Source organism: Rhinichthys klamathensis, unplaced genomic scaffold (assembly GCF_029890125.1).
Source record: "Rhinichthys klamathensis goyatoka isolate OS25496 unplaced genomic scaffold, OSU_Roscu_1.1 h1tg000765l_1, whole genome shotgun sequence".
Classification (NCBI taxonomy): Eukaryota; Metazoa; Chordata; class Actinopteri; order Cypriniformes; family Leuciscidae; genus Rhinichthys; species Rhinichthys klamathensis.
In genome coordinates this window covers 20,676-43,798 of record NW_026607166.1, presented here as the reverse complement: position 1 = coordinate 43,798, position 23,123 = coordinate 20,676, and the positions used below count along the sequence as shown (strand labels likewise).

At 45.1% G+C, this 23,123-nt stretch overlaps 7 protein-coding genes across 7 annotated transcripts; all 7 read right to left on the bottom strand.

Moving 5' to 3' along the window:
* Positions 1-1,833: 1,833 nt before the first annotated feature.
* On the bottom strand, positions 1,834-2,830 carry LOC130077635 (cytochrome c oxidase subunit 2-like). Its single transcript, XM_056242934.1, is given in 1 exon segment — positions 1,834-2,830. A coding segment is annotated over 1 exon segment (666 nt). The 5' UTR covers positions 2,812-2,830; the 3' UTR covers positions 1,834-2,145.
* A 2,557-nt stretch (positions 2,831-5,387) lies between these two features.
* On the bottom strand, positions 5,388-6,234 carry LOC130077634 (NADH-ubiquinone oxidoreductase chain 2-like). Its single transcript, XM_056242933.1, is given in 1 exon segment — positions 5,388-6,234. A coding segment is annotated over 1 exon segment (594 nt). The 5' UTR covers positions 5,982-6,234.
* Positions 6,235-11,235: 5,001 nt separating this feature from the next.
* LOC130077653 (cytochrome b-like) lies at positions 11,236-12,451 on the bottom strand. The gene is given in 1 exon segment (XM_056242952.1): positions 11,236-12,451. A coding segment is annotated over 1 exon segment (978 nt). The 5' UTR covers positions 12,276-12,451; the 3' UTR covers positions 11,236-11,297.
* An 856-nt stretch (positions 12,452-13,307) lies between these two features.
* On the bottom strand, positions 13,308-14,784 carry LOC130077650 (NADH-ubiquinone oxidoreductase chain 5-like). The gene is given in 1 exon segment (XM_056242948.1): positions 13,308-14,784. A coding segment is annotated over 1 exon segment (1,395 nt). The 5' UTR covers positions 14,703-14,784.
* Positions 14,785-14,914: 130 nt separating this feature from the next.
* Positions 14,915-16,429, bottom strand: LOC130077651 (NADH-ubiquinone oxidoreductase chain 4-like). The gene is given in 1 exon segment (XM_056242949.1): positions 14,915-16,429. A coding segment is annotated over 1 exon segment (1,368 nt). The 5' UTR covers positions 16,296-16,429; the 3' UTR covers positions 14,915-14,927.
* A 2,061-nt stretch (positions 16,430-18,490) lies between these two features.
* On the bottom strand, positions 18,491-19,487 carry LOC130077636 (cytochrome c oxidase subunit 2-like). Its single transcript, XM_056242935.1, is given in 1 exon segment — positions 18,491-19,487. A coding segment is annotated over 1 exon segment (666 nt). The 5' UTR covers positions 19,469-19,487; the 3' UTR covers positions 18,491-18,802.
* Positions 19,488-22,044: 2,557 nt separating this feature from the next.
* LOC130077637 (NADH-ubiquinone oxidoreductase chain 2-like) lies at positions 22,045-22,891 on the bottom strand. The gene is given in 1 exon segment (XM_056242936.1): positions 22,045-22,891. A coding segment is annotated over 1 exon segment (594 nt). The 5' UTR covers positions 22,639-22,891.
* Positions 22,892-23,123: the final 232 nt, after the last annotated feature.

The following is a 23,123-nucleotide window of genomic DNA, read 5'->3' as shown; positions in this document are numbered from 1 at the left end:
CCGCTCATTCCAGGCCTCCTTGGGTTCATTCGTAAATCAATCCGAGGGTTAAGAGTATTAGGACTGTAGTAGCTCAAAAGAATGTTCCGGTTGGGCTGTGGAGTTGATCTCCTCAGGGTAGGGGAAGGAGAAGGGCAATTTCTAGATCAAATAAAAGGAACAGAATTGCTACCAGGAAGAATCGTAGGGAGAAGGGCAGTCGGGCAGACCCTAATGGGTCAAATCCGCATTCATAAGGGGAGAGCTTTTCCGCGTCTGGATTCATTTGTGGTAGTCAGAAAGATACAATTGCCAGAACTGACGACAGGGCTACTGTGATAGTAAAGATAGTTGTAATTAAATTCATTATCTTTCCTTGGGTTTTAACCAAGACCGAATGATTGGAAGTCACTTGTACTAACTTTAATACTAGAAAGATATGAGCCTCATCAATAGATTGATACGTAAAGGAATAGTCATACTACGTCAACAAAATGTCAATACCAGGCAGCGGCCTCGAACCCAAAATGGTGCTCGGATGTAAAGTGGTATTGAATTTGTCGGAGAAGACAGACAGCTAAAAAGGTTGAGCCGATAATGACATGTAGTCCGTGGAAGCCTGTGGCGACAAAAAATGTCGAGCCATATACTCCGTCTGCAATTGTGAAAGGTGCTTCATAATATTCTATGGCCTGGAGGGCAGTGAAATAAAATCCTAACAGGATTGTAAGTGTAAGAGATTGAATGGCTTGTTTCCGTTCACCTTCTATAATACTGTGGTGGGCTCATGTGACTGTTACCCCGGATGCCAATAATACGGCTGTATTGAGGAGGGGCACTTCAAAAGGGTCTAATGTGATAACTCCCGTAGGGGGTCAACACCCGCCTAGTTCGGGTGTTGGAGCCAGGCTTGAGTGATAGAAGGCTCAAAAGAAGCCCAGGAAAAAGAACACTTCGGAAGTGATAAAGAGAATTATCCCGTATCGCAGCCCCTTCTGTACAGGCGGTGTGTGGTGACCTTGAAAGGTCCCTTCTCGAATAACATCACGTCATCATTGAAATATTGTAAGAAGTAAGAGAATTAACCCGAGGGTTATTAGTGTTACTGAGTGGAAGTGAAACCAGATTGCTAGGCCGGACGTTATTAGTAGGGCACCGACGGCTCCGGTTAGTGGTCATGGGCTAGGATCAACCATATGATATGCATGCGCTTGGTGGGCCATTAAACGTTCTCCTGCAGATAAAGGCTTAGGAGTAATACAAATACGTAGGCTTGAATTATTGCTACCGCAACTTCTAGAAGTGTTAAAAGAAAGAGGACGACGGCTGTCAGGATTGCCACCGTTGGTATCATAGGTAGTAGTACGAACACAGCTGTGGCGATGAGTTGAATTAGTAGGTGGCCTGCAGTTAGGTTGGCTGTAAGTCGAACTCCTAAGGCTAGCGGTCGGATGAATAGGCTAATTGTCTCAATAATAATTAGTACGGGGATCAGGGGAATGGGGGTTCCTTCTGGTAGAAGGTGCCCGAGGGCAACTGTTGGTTGATTTCGCATACCAATAATTACTGTAGCAAGTCATAATGGTACGGCGAGGCCTATATTTAACGACAACTGTGTTGTAGGTGTAAAGGTATATGGGAGAAGGCCTAGCATATTAACAGTAATAAGGAACAGTATTAGAGAGGTTAATAGTAGAGCTCATTTATGTCCTCCTACATTTAGAGGCATTATTAGTTGATTAGTAAACCGGTTAATAAATCATGTTTGAACAGTAATAAGTCGGCTATTTATTCAGCGAGATGATGGGGTTGGGAACAATACTCATGGTAGTGCAATTGCAACGGCGATGAGTGGAATTCCCAGGAAAGATGGGCTTGCAAATTGATCAAAAAAGCTTACTATCATGGTCAGTTTCAGGATTCAGTTTTATGTTTTTCTTCACTTATTGGGGCCGGCTCATTAGGTGCTGTATGGTTTAAGACCTTGGTTGGAATAATAGTGAGGAAAATGATTCATGAGAATACTAGGATCGCGAATCAGGGATTGGGGTTGAGTTGGGGCATTTCACTAGAGGTGGTCGGTAGTCACCAAACTTTGGCTTAAAAGGCCAACGCTTTGTCCAATAATTAGCTTTCTAGTGAGGCGTCTTCTAGTATTAAGGAGGATCAGCTTTCGAAATGTTCTAGCGGTACGGCTTCAACCACAATAGGCATAAAGCTGTGGTTAGCGCCACAGATTTCAGAGCATTGTCCATAAAATACACCGGGGCGCGAAGCGATAAAGGCAGTTTGGTTTAATCGCCCAGGCACCGCGTCTATTTTTACACCAAGAGATGGGATGGCTCATGAGTGTAATACGTCTTCTGCGGACACTAGAACACGAATTGGTGACTCTATTGGGACTACTATTCGGTGATCTGTTTCTAGGAGTCGAAATTGCCCTGGGGTGAGGTCTTGAGTCGGAACTATATATGAATCAAATCCTAGGTCTTCGTAGTCTGTATATTCATAGCTTCAATATCATTGATGTCCTATGGCTTTAATTGTTAAGTGGGGATCGTTAATTTCATCTATAAGGTACAGAATTCGAAGGGAGGGGAGAGCAATCAAAACTAGAATTACCGCTGGCAATACTGTTCATACAATTTCGATTTCTTGGGAATCTAAAATATATTTATTGGTAAGCTTAGTTGAAACCATTGCAACAATAATATAGAGTACTATTGTGCTAATTAAAAATACAATTATTAGGGCGTGGTCATGGAAGTGAAGAAGTTCTTCTATAACGGGTGATGCCGCGTCTTGGAATCCTAGTTGTGTGGGGTGTGCCATTAAGTCTTAGGTTAAGGCATACAGGGGTCTAACCTGCGATTTCACCTTGACAAGGTGATGTAATTTACGTATTTTACTAATGTCTTTAGAAGAAAGTGACAGAGTGGTTATGTGACTGGCTTGAAACCAGTACATGGGGGTTCAATTCCTCCCTTTCTCGTTAGTTTGACTGAACTTGGACAAATGCTGGTTCCTCGAATGTATGATATGGCGGAGGGCAGCCGTGGAGTCATTCTACATTTGTTGTAGTTAGCTCTACTGAGGATACTTCTCGCTTGGCGGCGAAGGCTTCTCAGAGAATAAATAGGAATATAATCACCGCCACTAGTGAGACGAGAGAGCCAATGGATGATACTGTATTTCATAGGGCGTAAGCGTCTGGGTAGTCAGAATACCGTCGTGGTATACCTGCTAGACCTAGGAAATGCTGTGGGAAGAATGTAAGGTTCACACCGATGAATATTACAGCAAAGTGGATTTTCGTTCAAGTGTCGTTTAGGGTATATCCTGAAAATAATGGGAATCAGTGAACGAAGGCTGCTATAATGGCAAATACAGCCCCTATTGATAGTACATAGTGGAAGTGGGCAACTACATAGTATGTGTCATGAAGAACAATATCAAGTGAGGAATTAGCAAGGACAATTCCTGTTAGCCCTCCTACCGTAAAGAGGAAAATAAACCCTAAGGCCCATAATATAGGAGTCTCCCACTTGATAGAGCCCCCGTGTAATGTAGCGAGTCAGCTAAACACTTTTACACCGGTCGGGATGGCAATAATTATTGTTGCAGATGTAAAGTAGGCACGGGTGTCTACGTCCATCCCAACGGTAAATATGTGGTGGGCCCAGACGATAAATCCAAGGAGGCCAATGGCCATCATTGCTCAAACTATCCCTATATAGCCGAATGGTTCTTTTTTGCCCGCATAGTAGGCTACAACATGTGAAATGATGCCGAACCCTGGTAAAATAAGAATATAAACCTCTGGATGACCAAAGAATCAGAATAGATGTTGATATAGGATTGGGTCCCCTCCCCCAGCTGGGTCGAAGAATGTGGTATTAAGATTACGGTCAGTGAGAAGTATTGTAATTCCGGCTGCTAGGACAGGTAGTGATAGGAGTAGGAGAACAGCGGTTACAAGTACGGCTCATACAAAGAGAGGCGTTTGATATTGGGAGATGGCTGGGGGTTTCATATTGATAATTGTGGTGATAAAGTTAACTGCCCCTAAAATTGATGATACACCTGCTAGGTGTAGAGAGAAGATTGTGAGGTCTACTGATGCTCCCGCGTGGGCGAGGTTGCCTGCGAGTGGGGGATATACGGTTCATCCCGTTCCGGCGCCAGCCTCAACGCCAGAAGAAGCTAGCAATAGTAGAACTGATGGGGGCAGAAGTCAGAAGCTTATGTTATTTATTCGCGGAAATGCTATATCAGGCGCACCAATTATTAGGGGTACAAGCCAGTTTCCGAACCCGCCAATAAGAATTGGCATTACTATAAAGAAAATTATAACGAAGGCGTGGGCGGTAACGATAACATTATAAATCTGGTCGTCACCTAAGAGTGATCCGGGTTGGCTTAGCTCGGCTCGGATAAGGAGGCTTAAAGCGGTTCCCACTATCCCGGCTCAGGCACCAAATACAAGATAAAGGGTACCAATGTCTTTGTGGTTTGTAGAAAAGAATCAGCGCGTAATTGCCACAGGTAGGGTAGCCGAGTGCCCAGGCGGTGGGTTGTAGCCCCGAAGACAGAGGTTTAAATCCTCTTCCTATCAAGCCCCGTGGTGGAGAAACACGTTGGATTGCAAATCCAGAGACGCAGAGTAATACCCTGCCGGGGCTTTTCCCGCCTTACTAGGCGAACGGCGGGAAAAGTAGATGGATGCTCGCTGGCTTGAGCGCTTAGCTGTTAACTAAGAGTTTGTAGGATCGAGGCCTTCCCATCTAGAAAGGCCTTAGTTTAACAAAAACATTTGATTTGCAATTAGAAAATGCAAGATAGACTCTTGTAGGTCTTATCAGGGACTAGAAGATTCTCACTTCTGCTTAGAGCTTTGAAGGCTCTTGGTCTGATGCTATCCTAAGTCCCTAGGTGACTAGTATGGCAATAGTTGGTGTCACGGGTAAAAGGCCCAAAGCCATTACAGTAGCTAGGGCTAGGGGGAAGGAGGCTTGGGTTGTCTGAACCCGCCATGGGGTGGTTGAGGTAGTAGTGTTAGGGGAGATGGTGAGTGTTATGGCGTAGCAAAGTCGTAAATAAAAGTACAGGCTAAGCAGTGCGGCAAGGGCTATAATCGTGGCAATGAGGGGAAGGCTTTGCTTCGCTAGTTCTTGCAGAATTAATCACTTTGGTATAAATCCTGTAAGTGGGGGTAGGCCACCTAGTGACAATAATACCAAGGCAGTGGTTGTCGTCAAGATAGGGCTTTTCGATCAAACGGTTGCGAGGGTGCCAATTTTTGTGGCGGATGAAGTTTTCAAAGTCAAGAATGCTGCGGATGTCATAAAAATATATGTCAGTAGCGCAAGAAGGGTGAGCTGTGGGGCGTATTGAAGAACAATAATTATTCAGCCTATGTGTGCAATTGAGGAGTAGGCCAAGATCTTCCGCAACTGGGTTTGGTTCAGTCCGCCTCACCCACCAATTAAAGTAGACATAAGTCCCAGGGTTGTGAGTAGTAAGGGGTCAATGGCTTGGGCTGTCTGAATAATGAGGGCGAGCGGGGCAAGTTTCTGCCAGGTAGACAAAACTAGTCCTGTGAGGAGATCTAGTCCTTGTAATACTTCAGGCATTCAGAAGTGTATTGGCGCTAGCCCAATTTTAAGTGCTAGGGCGGTAATAATTATTGTGCTGGCAATAGGATTAGAGACATTATTTATGTCTCATGCCCCTGTGATCCAGGCATTTGTTGTGCTCGCAAACAGGATCATGGCTGCGGCAGTGGCTTGAGTAAGAAAATATTTTGTGGTCGCTTCCACGGCGCGTGGATGATGGTGCTGTGCCATTAAAGGGATGATCGCCAGGGTATTAATCTCTAGTCCTATTCAGGCCAGCAGTCAGTGGGAGCTAGCAAAGGTTAGGGTGGTTCCTAAGCCAAGGCTGGACAATAGCGTCGCTAGTACATAAGGGTTCATTGATGGAGGAGGGAGTTTAACCGTCATGTCCGGGGTATGGGCCCGAAAGCTTATTTAGCTGACCCCATCTTAGAAAGTGGTGTAGAGGAAGCACTAAGAGTTTTGATCTCTTGAGCATGGGTTCGACCCCCTTTTTTCTAAGAACTGAGGGGATTTTAACCCCTGTTAGCCACTCTATCAAAGTGGTCCCTGGGCACTCGGGCACAGTTCCTAAGCTACAGCTGGGGGGGAAGGCCCGCTAGTGCAATTGGGAGCGAGATGTGTCATAACACAAGAGCTAGTGTCAAAGGAAGAAAGTTTTTTCACACAAGGTGCATAAGCTGGTCATATCGAAATCGTGGGTAGGAGGCTCGGACCCACAAGAACACAATGGACAAAAATGCGGCCTTAATCATAAGACTAATTGTGGTCAGCTCCGGTATGCCAGGGAAATACGATGTTCCTAGAAACAGGACAGCGGACAAGGTATTCATTAGCAAAATATTTGCGTATTCGGCAAGGAAGAACAGGGCAAAGGGCCCCCCCGCATATTCTACGTTGAAACCCGAGACAAGTTCCGATTCACCCTCTGTCAGGTCAAAGGGCGCGCGGTTAGTTTCCGCTAGGGTCGAGATGTATCATATTGCGGCTAGGGGTCATGCAGGGACTAGTAGTCATACGCTCTCTTGGGCTGTGTTGAACGTTTGGAGGGTGTAACCCCCAGAGAAGACAATTACTGAAAGCAGAATAAGCCCAAGGCTTACCTCATATGAAATTGTCTGGGCGACCGCCCGTAGGGCCCCAATTAGTGCGTATTTCGAATTTGATGCTCACCCTGATCCAAGAATAGAATATACTGCAAGGCTCGATAGTGCTAAGATGAATAGAACTCCTAAGTTAAGGTCAATTACGGGGTGCGGCATGGGCATGGGCGCCCATAGGATTAAGGCCAGGGTCAGCGCAAGAATAGGGGTTGCTAAAAAGAGGAAGGGGGAGGAGGTGGAGGGGCGGACGGGCTCTTTAATGAATAACTTTACCCCGTCAGCGATAGGTTGTAGTAATCCGTAGGGTCCGACTACATTAGGCCCTTTTCGCAGCTGCATATATCCTAGTACTTTTCGCTCAAGTAAGGTTAGGAAGGCTACGGCTAGTAGGACGGGGACAATATAGGCAAGGGGATTAATTAGGTGAGTTATTAGAGTGTTCATCATGAACTGGGGAGAGGACTTGAACCTCTGATTTAAAGGGCTTAGGCCTTTCGCAATTTACCATGCTCTGCCACCCCAGTATGCCCTTATCTTGGGCGGTAGGGGCTTTGGCCCTCCCTTTACTTAATTTATTTGTTTTCATCAATTAGGGGTGGGGCATGCCTCAAGTATAGGCCCCTCTTTTTCGATCCTTTCGTACTGGAAAAAGTAGCGTTACAGATAGAAACTGACCTGGATTGCTCCGGTCTGAACTCAGATCACGTAGGACTTTAATCGTTGAACAAACGAACCCTTAATAGCGGCTGCACCATTAGGATGTCCTGATCCAACATCGAGGTCGTAAACCCCCTCGTCGATATGGGCTCTGGGAGAGGATTGCGCTGTTATCCCTAGGGTAACTTGGTTCGTTGATCGGCTTTTTAGTCGGATCATTATTGGTCAGATGTTCTGCGGCTTAGAGATGTTTCTCTTGGCTTTAGGGGTTTGGCCCAGTCCACTCGGAGGCTTACTTTTCCTCCGTGGTCGCCCCAACCGAAGGTAAAATTTCATGGCCACTAAGTTCTTGCTCTTTATGGAGTTGTTTAACGTGGCTGAATCTTGTACCTTAAGCTCCAAAGGGTCTTCTCGTCTTGTACTGTTATACCCGCTTCTGCACGGATAGATCAATTTCACTGACTGAAAGGGGGAGACAGTTAAGCCCTCGTCTAGCCATTCATACAGGTCTCTATTTAAGAGACAAGTGATTGCGCTACCTTTGCACGGTCAAAATACCGCGGCCGTTGAACCCGTAGTCACTGGGCAGGCTGGACCTCCTATACTCAATTTAGTTGCAGGAGGCGATGTTTTTGGTAAACAGGCGAGGCTTGTGTTTGCCGAGTTCCTTCCCCTTCCTTTAGTCTTTCCCTTAAAATGACACTCCAGTGTGGGGTTAACGATTATTTAGTGTAAGTTCTTCTTGGGGTTTTTATTATTCACACTACCCTCTTGGGTTGGGTTCGTTAAATTCCAGCGGCTTGTCCGATCTGGTTTACACTTGTGGCGGGAGAAGATCAGGTCTTCTTGTTACTCATTTTAGCATAATCTCTCCCATGTGGGCATGGGTTGGTCTGATATAATTAGGGGAGTAAGATTTGTTATCGGTATAATAAATTTCTCTCTGTCTGAGCTTTAACGCTTTCTGCTTAGGTGGCTGCTTTCAGGCCCACTAGAACAGTGTGTCTTATATATTATGATCTTTATCCGCCTGCGAAGGTTGTATCCTTTGTTGAAGGGGCTGTACCCCCTTCAACTAACTCTCACACTTTCCCTTAAAGTATCTTGATGATATTTGTTTTGATTTGGGGGGTGCGAGGCTGAACTTCTATCCATCTCTCAGGCAACCAGCTATCACCAGGTTCGGTAGGTCTGTCACTTCTACCCGGAGCTCTTCCCACTCTTTTGCCACAGAGACGGGTTAGCCCTAAATTACATAGGCTGTCTCGGGGTAGCTCACCTGGTTTCGGGGTATCAAACTAAAGGTCTCTTCGCTCGATGGTACTGGCTAAATCATGATGCAAAAGGTACAAGGTCTAGTCTTTGTTTTTCAGTGCTTATATGGGTTGTTTCATTTCTCTTTCAGCTTTCCCTTGCGGTACTGTCTCTATTGCTTTGAGCTGAACCTTTTCTGTCTCCCATACTCAGGTAAAAAAATGGTTTAGTTTGTGGCGTTGGGTCTTGTTTTGTTATGAATAAAGTTGAATTATATTAGTAGTTAAGCTAGCTGGTTAGCTCAGGGTGATCCAATTTGCATGGATGTCTTCTCGGTGTAAGTGAGATGCTTGGCTAACTCAGCCACGCCCTGAATTTAATCCAAGTGCACCTTCCGGTACACTTACCATGTTACGACTTGCCTCCCCTTGTCACCGCTCTGGTGTTAGGTAGCTTTACTGCATTTTGACAGGGGAGAGTGACGGGCGGTGTGTACGCGTCTCAGAGCCGAGTTCAAAAGGACACGCTGCTTCCTTTTTACTACTAAATCCTCCTTCAAGCACTATTTCATGTTGCATGTCCGTAGTGTTCTATAATAGAAAATGTAGCCCATTTCTTCCCGCTTCGTACGCTACACCTCGACCTGACGTTCTGGGTTGTGCCCATTTTGCTTACTTTTATTGCCTTCACAGGGTAAGCTGACGACGGCGGTATATAGGCTGGGGTGGCTAGAAGTGGTGAGGTTTAACGGGGGTTATCGGTTCTAGAACAGGCTCCTCTAGGGGGGTCTGAGGCACCGTCAGGTCCTTTGGGTTTCAAGCTAATGCTCGTAGTACCCGGGCGGACGCCTAATTGTAGTTGGACGTCTGGGTTTATGGCTGAGCATAGTGGGGTATCTAATCCCAGTTTGTTTCTCAGCTTTCGTGGGGTCAGGTGGGCTTTTCTAAAGCTACTTTCGTATATCGGGCTTCGGACTCCTAGAAGCGTATGACAGCCAAAGGGCCATTCGACTTTATTATTTCACTGTCCTTAACCACCCTTTACGCCGTTGTATTATCAACTAGGGCCTCTCGTTTAACCGCGGTGGCTGGCACGAGTTTTACCGGCCCTCTCAACCCTGACTGAGTCAAGTTTTCACTTATGGCTTAATATTTATCACTGCTGAATTCCCTTGGGGGTGTGGCTAGGCCAGGCGTCTTGGGCTAACGGTTTGTGCCTGATGCCTGCTCCTCGTCCCCGGGCAGGGGATTAAGGGCGTACTCACGGGGCTGCGGAGACTTGCATGTGTAAGTTGGGCTAGAGCTGATAATAAGGTCAGGACCATGCCTTTGTGCATGCGGAGCTTCTCAGGGCCCATCTTAACATCTTCAGTGTTATGCTTTGTATTAAGCTACGCTAGCGATTAAATATGTTGGATTTTTTAGCATTGAGAAATTTACTAACAAATTTAGTAGAATTTTTTGGGCTATATTTGAGAAAATTTTTAGGGGGGTCGATATGACATGTATATATATATATATATAATGCGGATGGCTAATGGATATCTCAACTTGTTAGCCCGCACGTTCTCGAACCTTCCTTGGTTTCGGGGTTTGACAAGGAGAACAGGATTTGCTGAGCGTAGGGGGTAAGGGGGTTTGTCGCGTGAAAACCAAAAGAGGGGGCGTATATATCAGGGTAAGTTGAAGAAAGGATGTATATGTTATGCACTTGATAGAATAAAATGTAATTCTTAAGTTATGTCTTTCAATGATGAACCTAGTTTAATTCGGGCAAGGAAGAGTACCACCTTGAGATGTTACTTGTGCCTGCACTCTGAGATGTAAAGTGAAAGGAAACCAAAAAAGAGAACCCCTATGCATATAAAAGAACGCCCGGCATGTTGGGTAACGAGGAGTATGCAATTACACCATTAATCAGATGCCAGTATAATTATCCGAGGGTGGAGTCTTATAAATATGGACCTGAAATAGGAACCAGATGCAAGGAATAGTTCACAGTGTGCAACCCCCACGTATTGTGTCCCTGATTCTATCATGCATAAGATGCCTTATATGAACCGGTTGGTGGTCTCTTACTACATTAATATGGTTACGTTAAACCTTAGGTGTTTATTTCAAGGAAAGTGTTGAGTGCCGAATCTAGGGGAATAATATAGTTCCCAGGTTAGAATAAATTATTTGTGAGTTTTAACGATTTGGTCTATGTACGTCTTGGACGTTAGTACTTGCTTTTAGGTTAAGATAAATGAATGGTGATAATACATATATATGCACTAACACAACACACACAATATTACGAATAATATTATGTGTGTGTTAGACCATATATATGTACTATACGCATGTAATGCTACACGCGGTACCGGACCATATAGGTTACTATCAGAAGATAGTTTAATTTAGAATTCTGGCTTTGGGAGCCAGGGGTGGGAGTTAGAATCTCCTTTTTCTGGGCGCTAGGAGGGGGTTTAACCCTCGATCTTCGGATTACAAGACCGGTGCTTTCAAGCTAAGCTACTAGGGCAAGCTCATTTCAATGCTTTATTCTCGGCTCACCCTGCGAGGGGGGCGAGAACAAGGAAGAGTGCGAAGTATAGCACCGACGCGATTTGGCCAATGATGATATATGGGTGTTCTACGGGTATGCCTCCAATTCATGTTAAAATGATTATGTCCGCCACTAAGGTTCAGAATAAGAATTGGGTGATTGGACGGAAAGTTAGTCCTCGTTGCTTTGAGGTGTGTAAAATTGGCACTACTAATAGTACTAGGATGCTAAATAATAGTGCTAGGACCCCTCCTAGCTTGTTTGGAATAGATCGTAGAATGGCGTAGGCGAACAGGAAGTACCACTCCGGTTGGATGTGCGGTGGGGTGACCAGAGGGTTTGCTGGGGTAAAATTTTCTGGGTCGCCGAGCAGTGTTGGGGAGAATAATGTTAGGGATGTGAGAGCTAATAATATTAATACAAAGCCAAGGAGGTCCTTGTATGAGAAGTATGGGTGGAAAGAGATTTTATCCGCGTCGGAGTTTAATCCGGCAGGGTTGTTTGATCCCGTTTCGTGTAAAAATAGCAAATGTAGGACTGTTGCACCGGCGATAACGAATGGAAATAGGAAGTGGAAGGCGAAGAATCGCGTTAATGTTGCGTTATCTACGGAAAAGCCGCCTCAAATCCACTGGACAAGGGCGTCGCCCATATAGGGGACTGCTGATAGTAGATTTGTAATTACGGTGGCACCTCAAAAAGATATTTGCCCTCAGGGCAGTACATAGCCTACAAAAGCCGTCATCATAACTAAAAGGAGTAGAACTACGCCAATACTTCAGGTCTCTTTATAGAGGTATGACCCATAGTACAGTCCGCGGGCAATGTGTATGTAAATACAGATAAAGAAGAACGATGCTCCGTTAGCATGTATGTTTCGGATGAGTCAGCCATAGTTTACGTCTCGGCAGATATGTGTTACTGATGAAAAGGCCGTTGAGATATCGGAAGTATAATGTATGGCCAGGAATAGTCCTGTCAGGATTTGAGTAATTAAGCATAATCCTAGGAGGGATCCGAAGTTCCATAGTGCTGAAATATTAGATGGGGTTGGAAGGTCAACTAGTGCATCGTTAGCGATTTTTATTAGCGGGTGGGTTTTTCGTAGGCTTGCCATTATTGTTCCTGTAGTTGAATGACAACGGTGTTTCTTCAAGTCACTGGTCTCGGTTAAAGTCTGAGCGGGAATTATGACCTATTTCGTGTTTTTACTATTGATAGCTTTGATTGTAGGATTGATTGCTGTTGCGTCTAATCCCACGCCTTATTTTGCTGCCTTAGGATTGGTAGTGGCAGCGGGGGTTGGGTGCGGGGTGTTGGTTGGCTGTGGTGGGTCCTTTTTATCCTTAGTTCTTTTCTTAATCTATTTAGGGGGAATGCTTGTGGTGTTTGCTTATTCGGCAGCGTTAGCTGCTGAGCCTTTTCCAGAGGCCTGGGGAAGTCGTTCAGTGGCTGGATATGTTCTGATTTATCTGTCGGGTGTTGTGGTGACGGCTGGACTATTTTGAGGGGAGTGATATGAGGGCTCTTGGGTAGTCATTGATGGGCTGAAGGAGTTGTCTATACTACGGGGGGATGTTGGGGGTGTGGCCATAATATATTCTTTAGGGGGGGCTATGTTAGTTATTTGTGCTTGGGTACTACTTTTAACTCTACTTGTGGTGTTGGAGCTGACTCGGGGTCTAAGTCGCGGGACACTTCGAGCGGTTTAAATAAGGGCTAGAAGAACCGCCAAGGCCATGGTTAAAAGGAAGATGGTTAAATATGTTTTAATTGTTCCTCGTGAGATATCGCTTATTATTTTTGCTACTATTATTTGTGTGAGTGCTATCCCTTTTGGGCCTGTAGTTTGAAGTCAGGTTTGGTCCAGTTTAGTGGCAGCTGATTGTCCGAGGACCAGGCTGGCTTTGGGGGAGAGTCGGTGTATTAATGCAGGGAAGTACCCGAGTATACTCGAAAAATGGTGTGCAGAGGCTTTATAGGCAGTTTTAGCTGGGTTGTTGGCCGTAGCTGCGAGTTCTATAGCCACTAGAAGTCCAATAACAGTCACGATAAGGGCTGCTATTTTTAGGGTAGCAGGCATTGTCATGGTGGATGTTTTTAAGGGTAGGAAGTTAGACGTGATAATAAGTCCTGCAACAATGCTTCCTCAGGCAAGTCGTTTGATTGGGTTGATGACTGATGGGTTGTTCTCATTGATGGGGGATAATGGAAGGAATCGTGGGGATCCCATAGTAACAAAATATACGACTCGGAAGCTGTAAACTGCAGTGAAGGACGTGGCAATCAGTGTTAAAGTTAGGGCCCAGGCGTTTAGGTAGGAGGTGTTTAGGGCTTCAATGATAGCATCCTTTGAGAAGAATCCGGCAAGGAATGGAGTGCCTGTTAATGCTAGGCTTCCTACCGTAAGATAGGCTGAGGTGGCAGGCATAAGTTTATGAAGGCCCCCTATTTTGCGAATATCTTGTTCGTCATTCAGGCTATGAATAATAGACCCAGAGCATAGGAAAAGTATGGCCTTGAAGAATGCGTGTGTGCAGATATGAAGAAATGCTAACTGTGGCTGGTTTAGCCCGATTGCAACTATTATTAATCCGAGCTGACTTGATGTTGAGAAGGCGACAATTTTCTTGATGTCATTTTGTGTTAGGGCGCAGGTGGCTGTATATAAGGTGGTTAATGCTCCTAGACACAGACAAATCGTTAGTGCCAGCTTATTATTTTCTATAAGTGGATGAAGGCGAATCAATAAGAAGATGCCTGCAACTACTATGGTGCTGGAGTGAAGTAGCGCTGATACCGGCGTCGGGCCCTCTATGGCTGATGGGAGTCATGGGTGCAGGCCAAACTGGGCCGACTTTCCCGCTGCGGCAAGGATGAGTCCAATCAAGGGAGTTGTTATGTCAAAGCTATTTGATAAAGAGAAAATTTGTTGAATCTCTCAAGAATTTAGATTTATTGCGAATCAGGCCATAGCGAAGATTAGCCCAATATCTCCAACACGGTTATAGATAACTGCTTGGAGGCCTGCTGTATTGGCATCTGCTCGCCCATGTCATCAGCCGATGAGTAGGAAGGATATAATGCCAACTCCTTCCCAGCCAATAAATAGTTGAAATATGTTGTTTGCTGTAACGAGAATAATTATGGCCACCAGAAACAAGAGTAAGTATTTGAAGAACCGGTTAACGTTAGGGTCGGAGTGTATATATCATAGTGCAAACTCTAAGATTGATCATGTTACGTAAAGGGCAATTGGGGTGAAAATAAGGGAGTAGTGGTCAAATTTAAAGCTGATGTTCGCGTCAAATACTTGCGTATTTATTCACTGTCAGTTCGTAGTAATAGTCTCCACCCCTTGGTCCAGGAAAATTATAAGCGGTAATAGGCTAATGAAGAATGCAGTGCTGACGGCAGTTTTAACGTGCGTGGCTGCCCATTCTAATTTTAAAGGGCTAGGACTTAGCGTTGTGAGTAGCGGGAGAACAAGAACTGTAATGATTAAAATGAATGAGGATGATATGGCTAAGGCTGTTGGGGTCATAGCTTCCGCTTGGATTTGCACCAAGAGTTTTTGGTTCCTAAGACCAACGGATGAGCTGTTATCCTTCAGAAGCGTAAAGAAGCCGAGGATTTTAGCCTCGGTGCATAAGTATTAGCAGTACTTACTGATTTCTGTCCTTCTTTGGTGAGTAAGGGGGCTTTAACCCCTGTCTTCAGAATCACAATCTGATATCTTGGTTAAACTATACTTACAGTAACATCACCCTCACATGAGTTCTGGCTTTGCTACAAGGAGAATTACTGGGATAAGGTGAAGGGCTATCAATAGATGTTCTCGGGTGTGGAATGGTGCGAGGTTTATGATATGGTTTGGTGCTGGCCCGCGTTGCGATATCAAGAACATATAGAGGGAGTAGGCCGCGGTAATTAATGTTCCCAGCCCGGTGAGTGCAATGGTTCAGGGGGACCAGTTAAATAGAGTTGTAATAATTATAAGTTCTCCTATTAGATTAGGAAGTGGGGGTAATGCTAAGTTGGCCAAGTTCGCAATAAATCATCATACTGCCGTCAGTGGGAAGACTACTTGTAATCCTCGAGCAAGGACTATAGTTCGACTATGGGTCCGTTCATAAGCTGTATTAGCTAGACAGAATAGTATAGAGGAGACTAATCCGTGGGCAATCATTAGAATGATTGCTCCTGAAAACCCTCAGGGGGTTTGAATTAGAATGCCCCCCGCTACAAGCCCTATATGGCTAACAGAGGAATAGGCGATTAGTGACTTGAGGTCGGTTTGTCGTAGGCAAATAGAGCCGGTCATGATGATGCCCCAGAGTGCTAGAATAATAAATGGATAAATTAGTTCTTTAGAGAGTGGGTTTAATATAATTATTATTCGCATTATCCCGTACCCGCCCAGTTTTAGCAGAATTGCTGCTAGTACTATAGACCCTGCAACGGGGGCTTCTACGTGCGCCTTTGGTAGTCATAGGTGCACCCCGTACAGGGGTATTTTCACTAAAAAGGCGATTAAGCAACCCGCTCATCAGATCTTATGGCCCCAGGAGTTTAGTAACAATGGCTGGGTATATTGGATAACTAATAGAGACAGAGTCCCCGTAGACTGTTGTAGTAGAAGTAGGGCCACCAAAAGTGGGAGGGACCCCGCGAGGGTGTAAAACAGAAAGTAGGTACCTGCGCTGAGGCGTTCAGTCTGATTTCCTCACCGGGTAATAATAATAAGGGTCGGGATCAGCGTGGCTTCAAATATAATATAGAACATGATGATTTCTGTGGCGCCGAAAGCCATGATTAGGAAAGTTTGGAGTGAGGTTAAAAGTGTAATATATAGACGCTGCCGGCTGACTGGCTCAAGGTTGATGTGATTTTGGCTGGCTAGAATTATTAAGGGTAGAAGTCAGCATGTCAAGACTAGAAGGGGTGTAGAGAGGGGGTCTGTGGCTAAATATGTGTTGGACATAGTTCACCCGGTTTCTGATGTTCATTTAAGTCATGTGAGACTAATAAGGGCAATTGAAAGACCGTGAGTAGTTGTGGCTGTTCATAATCATTTGGGGGAGGTCAGTCAGATCGTTGGGAATATTATGATTGTGGGAATTAGCACCTTTAGCATTGTAGCAGATTAAGGTTTTGCAAACGGTCAGTGCCGTGGGTCCGGGCTGTGGCTACCAAGAGTGCAAGGCCTGTGCTCGCTTCACAAGCGGAGAAGGCCAGTAGCAGTATAGGGGCGGTAGAGAAGCTTGTTGATTCAAACTGTAATGTTCATAAGGCTAATGCAATAAATAGGGACAGTATTATTCCTTCCAAACATAGTAATGCGGAAAGTAGATGCGTGCGATGAAACGCCAATCCTATAAGCCCTAAAATAAAGGCTGAGCTAAAGCTAAAGTGTACTGGTGTCATAAGGGGGCCGTGGACTTAAACCACAATTTTCTGAGCCGAAATCAGAGGTCTTCTTTGGACTAGCCCCCCATTCCGCTCATTCCAGGCCTCCTTGGGTTCATTCGTAAATCAATCCGAGGGTTAAGAGTATTAGGACTGTAGTAGCTCAAAAGAATGTTCCGGTTGGGCTGTGGAGTTGATCTCCTCAGGGTAGGGGAAGGAGAAGGGCAATTTCTAGATCAAATAAAAGGAACAGAATTGCTACCAGGAAGAATCGTAGGGAGAAGGGCAGTCGGGCAGACCCTAATGGGTCAAATCCGCATTCATAAGGGGAGAGCTTTTCCGCGTCTGGATTCATTTGTGGTAGTCAGAAAGATACAATTGCCAGAACTGACGACAGGGCTACTGTGATAGTAAAGATAGTTGTAATTAAATTCATTATCTTTCCTTGGGTTTTAACCAAGACCGAATGATTGGAAGTCACTTGTACTAACTTTAATACTAGAAAGATATGAGCCTCATCAATAGATTGATACGTAAAGGAATAGTCATACTACGTCAACAAAATGTCAATACCAGGCAGCGGCCTCGAACCCAAAATGGTGCTCGGATGTAAAGTGGTATTGAATTTGTCGGAGAAGACAGACAGCTAAAAAGGTTGAGCCGATAATGACATGTAGTCCGTGGAAGCCTGTGGCGACAAAAAATGTCGAGCCATATACTCCGTCTGCAATTGTGAAAGGTGCTTCATAATATTCTATGGCCTGGAGGGCAGTGAAATAAAATCCTAACAGGATTGTAAGTGTAAGAGATTGAATGGCTTGTTTCCGTTCACCTTCTATAATACTGTGGTGGGCTCATGTGACTGTTACCCCGGATGCCAATAATACGGCTGTATTGAGGAGGGGCACTTCAAAAGGGTCTAATGTGATAACTCCCGTAGGGGGTCAACACCCGCCTAGTTCGGGTGTTGGAGCCAGGCTTGAGTGATAGAAGGCTCAAAAGAAGCCCAGGAAAAAGAACACTTCGGAAGTGATAAAGAGAATTATCCCGTATCGCAGCCCCTTCTGTACAGGCGGTGTGTGGTGACCTTGAAAGGTCCCTTCTCGAATAACATCACGTCATCATTGAAATATTGTAAGAAGTAAGAGAATTAACCCGAGGGTTATTAGTGTTACTGAGTGGAAGTGAAACCAGATTGCTAGGCCGGACGTTATTAGTAGGGCACCGACGGCTCCGGTTAGTGGTCATGGGCTAGGATCAACCATATGATATGCATGCGCTTGGTGGGCCATTAAACGTTCTCCTGCAGATAAAGGCTTAGGAGTAATACAAATACGTAGGCTTGAATTATTGCTACCGCAACTTCTAGAAGTGTTAAAAGAAAGAGGACGACGGCTGTCAGGATTGCCACCGTTGGTATCATAGGTAGTAGTACGAACACAGCTGTGGCGATGAGTTGAATTAGTAGGTGGCCTGCAGTTAGGTTGGCTGTAAGTCGAACTCCTAAGGCTAGCGGTCGGATGAATAGGCTAATTGTCTCAATAATAATTAGTACGGGGATCAGGGGAATGGGGGTTCCTTCTGGTAGAAGGTGCCCGAGGGCAACTGTTGGTTGATTTCGCATACCAATAATTACTGTAGCAAGTCATAATGGTACGGCGAGGCCTATATTTAACGACAACTGTGTTGTAGGTGTAAAGGTATATGGGAGAAGGCCTAGCATATTAACAGTAATAAGGAACAGTATTAGAGAGGTTAATAGTAGAGCTCATTTATGTCCTCCTACATTTAGAGGCATTATTAGTTGATTAGTAAACCGGTTAATAAATCATGTTTGAACAGTAATAAGTCGGCTATTTATTCAGCGAGATGATGGGGTTGGGAACAATACTCATGGTAGTGCAATTGCAACGGCGATGAGTGGAATTCCCAGGAAAGATGGGCTTGCAAATTGATCAAAAAAGCTTACTATCATGGTCAGTTTCAGGATTCAGTTTTATGTTTTTCTTCACTTATTGGGGCCGGCTCATTAGGTGCTGTATGGTTTAAGACCTTGGTTGGAATAATAGTGAGGAAAATGATTCATGAGAATACTAGGATCGCGAATCAGGGATTGGGGTTGAGTTGGGGCATTTCACTAGAGGTGGTCGGTAGTCACCAAACTTTGGCTTAAAAGGCCAACGCTTTGTCCAATAATTAGCTTTCTAGTGAGGCGTCTTCTAGTATTAAGGAGGATCAGCTTTCGAAATGTTCTAGCGGTACGGCTTCAACCACAATAGGCATAAAGCTGTGGTTAGCGCCACAGATTTCAGAGCATTGTCCATAAAATACACCGGGGCGCGAAGCGATAAAGGCAGTTTGGTTTAATCGCCCAGGCACCGCGTCTATTTTTACACCAAGAGATGGGATGGCTCATGAGTGTAATACGTCTTCTGCGGACACTAGAACACGAATTGGTGACTCTATTGGGACTACTATTCGGTGATCTGTTTCTAGGAGTCGAAATTGCCCTGGGGTGAGGTCTTGAGTCGGAACTATATATGAATCAAATCCTAGGTCTTCGTAGTCTGTATATTCATAGCTTCAATATCATTGATGTCCTATGGCTTTAATTGTTAAGTGGGGATCGTTAATTTCATCTATAAGGTACAGAATTCGAAGGGAGGGGAGAGCAATCAAAACTAGAATTACCGCTGGCAATACTGTTCATACAATTTCGATTTCTTGGGAATCTAAAATATATTTATTGGTAAGCTTAGTTGAAACCATTGCAACAATAATATAGAGTACTATTGTGCTAATTAAAAATACAATTATTAGGGCGTGGTCATGGAAGTGAAGAAGTTCTTCTATAACGGGTGATGCCGCGTCTTGGAATCCTAGTTGTGTGGGGTGTGCCATTAAGTCTTAGGTTAAGGCATACAGGGGTCTAACCTGCGATTTCACCTTGACAAGGTGATGTAATTTACGTATTTTACTAATGTCTTTAGAAGAAAGTGACAGAGTGGTTATGTGACTGGCTTGAAACCAGTACATGGGGGTTCAATTCCTCCCTTTCTCGTTAGTTTGACTGAACTTGGACAAATGCTGGTTCCTCGAATGTATGATATGGCGGAGGGCAGCCGTGGAGTCATTCTACATTTGTTGTAGTTAGCTCTACTGAGGATACTTCTCGCTTGGCGGCGAAGGCTTCTCAGAGAATAAATAGGAATATAATCACCGCCACTAGTGAGACGAGAGAGCCAATGGATGATACTGTATTTCATAGGGCGTAAGCGTCTGGGTAGTCAGAATACCGTCGTGGTATACCTGCTAGACCTAGGAAATGCTGTGGGAAGAATGTAAGGTTCACACCGATGAATATTACAGCAAAGTGGATTTTCGTTCAAGTGTCGTTTAGGGTATATCCTGAAAATAATGGGAATCAGTGAACGAAGGCTGCTATAATGGCAAATACAGCCCCTATTGATAGTACATAGTGGAAGTGGGCAACTACATAGTATGTGTCATGAAGAACAATATCAAGTGAGGAATTAGCAAGGACAATTCCTGTTAGCCCTCCTACCGTAAAGAGGAAAATAAACCCTAAGGCCCATAATATAGGAGTCTCCCACTTGATAGAGCCCCCGTGTAATGTAGCGAGTCAGCTAAACACTTTTACACCGGTCGGGATGGCAATAATTATTGTTGCAGATGTAAAGTAGGCACGGGTGTCTACGTCCATCCCAACGGTAAATATGTGGTGGGCCCAGACGATAAATCCAAGGAGGCCAATGGCCATCATTGCTCAAACTATCCCTATATAGCCGAATGGTTCTTTTTTGCCCGCATAGTAGGCTACAACATGTGAAATGATGCCGAACCCTGGTAAAATAAGAATATAAACCTCTGGATGACCAAAGAATCAGAATAGATGTTGATATAGGATTGGGTCCCCTCCCCCAGCTGGGTCGAAGAATGTGGTATTAAGATTACGGTCAGTGAGAAGTATTGTAATTCCGGCTGCTAGGACAGGTAGTGATAGGAGTAGGAGAACAGCGGTTACAAGTACGGCTCATACAAAGAGAGGCGTTTGATATTGGGAGATGGCTGGGGGTTTCATATTGATAATTGTGGTGATAAAGTTAACTGCCCCTAAAATTGATGATACACCTGCTAGGTGTAGAGAGAAGATTGTGAGGTCTACTGATGCTCCCGCGTGGGCGAGGTTGCCTGCGAGTGGGGGATATACGGTTCATCCCGTTCCGGCGCCAGCCTCAACGCCAGAAGAAGCTAGCAATAGTAGAAATGATGGGGGCAGAAGTCAGAAGCTTATGTTATTTATTCGCGGAAATGCTATATCAGGCGCACCAATTATTAGGGGTACAAGCCAGTTTCCGAACCCGCCAATAAGAATTGGCATTACTATAAAGAAAATTATAACGAAGGCGTGGGCGGTAACGATAACATTATAAATCTGGTCGTCACCTAAGAGTGATCCGGGTTGGCTTAGCTCGGCTCGGATAAGGAGGCTTAAAGCGGTTCCCACTATCCCGGCTCAGGCACCAAATACAAGATAAAGGGTACCAATGTCTTTGTGGTTTGTAGAAAAGAATCAGCGCGTAATTGCCACAGGTAGGGTAGCCGAGTGCCCAGGCGGTGGGTTGTAGCCCCGAAGACAGAGGTTTAAATCCTCTTCCTATCAAGCCCCGTGGTGGAGAAACACGTTGGATTGCAAATCCAGAGACGCAGAGTAATACCCTGCCGGGGCTTTTCCCGCCTTACTAGGCGAACGGCGGGAAAAGTAGATGGATGCTCGCTGGCTTGAGCGCTTAGCTGTTAACTAAGAGTTTGTAGGATCGAGGCCTTCCCATCTAGAAAGGCCTTAGTTTAACAAAAACATTTGATTTGCAATTAGAAAATGCAAGATAGACTCTTGTAGGTCTTATCAGGGACTAGAAGATTCTCACTTCTGCTTAGAGCTTTGAAGGCTCTTGGTCTGATGCTATCCTAAGTCCCTAGGTGACTAGTATGGCAATAGTTGGTGTCACGGGTAAAAGGCCCAAAGCCATTACAGTAGCTAGGGCTAGGGGGAAGGAGGCTTGGGTTGTCTGAACCCGCCATGGGGTGGTTGAGGTAGTAGTGTTAGGGGAGATGGTGAGTGTTATGGCGTAGCAAAGTCGTAAATAAAAGTACAGGCTAAGCAGTGCGGCAAGGGCTATAATCGTGGCAATGAGGGGAAGGCTTTGCTTCGCTAGTTCTTGCAGAATTAATCACTTTGGTATAAATCCTGTAAGTGGGGGTAGGCCACCTAGTGACAATAATACCAAGGCAGTGGTTGTCGTCAAGATAGGGCTTTTCGATCAAACGGTTGCGAGGGTGCCAATTTTTGTGGCGGATGAAGTTTTCAAAGTCAAGAATGCTGCGGATGTCATAAAAATATATGTCAGTAGCGCAAGAAGGGTGAGCTGTGGGGCGTATTGAAGAACAATAATTATTCAGCCTATGTGTGCAATTGAGGAGTAGGCCAAGATCTTCCGCAACTGGGTTTGGTTCAGTCCGCCTCACCCACCAATTAAAGTAGACATAAGTCCCAGGGTTGTGAGTAGTAAGGGGTCAATGGCTTGGGCTGTCTGAATAATGAGGGCGAGCGGGGCAAGTTTCTGCCAGGTAGACAAAACTAGTCCTGTGAGGAGATCTAGTCCTTGTAATACTTCAGGCATTCAGAAGTGTATTGGCGCTAGCCCAATTTTAAGTGCTAGGGCGGTAATAATTATTGTGCTGGCAATAGGATTAGAGACATTATTTATGTCTCATGCCCCTGTGATCCAGGCATTTGTTGTGCTCGCAAACAGGATCATGGCTGCGGCAGTGGCTTGAGTAAGAAAATATTTTGTGGTCGCTTCCACGGCGCGTGGATGATGGTGCTGTGCCATTAAAGGGATGATCGCCAGGGTATTAATCTCTAGTCCTATTCAGGCCAGCAGTCAGTGGGAGCTAGCAAAGGTTAGGGTGGTTCCTAAGCCAAGGCTGGACAATAGCGTCGCTAGTACATAAGGGTTCATTGATGGAGGAGGGAGTTTAACCGTCATGTCCGGGGTATGGGCCCGAAAGCTTATTTAGCTGACCCCATCTTAGAAAGTGGTGTAGAGGAAGCACTAAGAGTTTTGATCTCTTGAGCATGGGTTCGACCCCCTTTTTTCTAAGAACTGAGGGGATTTTAACCCCTGTTAGCCACTCTATCAAAGTGGTCCCTGGGCACTCGGGCACAGTTCCTAAGCTACAGCTGGGGGGGAAGGCCCGCTAGTGCAATTGGGAGCGAGATGTGTCATAACACAAGAGCTAGTGTCAAAGGAAGAAAGTTTTTTCACACAAGGTGCATAAGCTGGTCATATCGAAATCGTGGGTAGGAGGCTCGGACCCACAAGAACACAATGGACAAAAATGCGGCCTTAATCATAAGACTAATTGTGGTCAGCTCCGGTATGCCAGGGAAATACGATGTTCCTAGAAACAGGACAGCGGACAAGGTATTCATTAGCAAAATATTTGCGTATTCGGCAAGGAAGAACAGGGC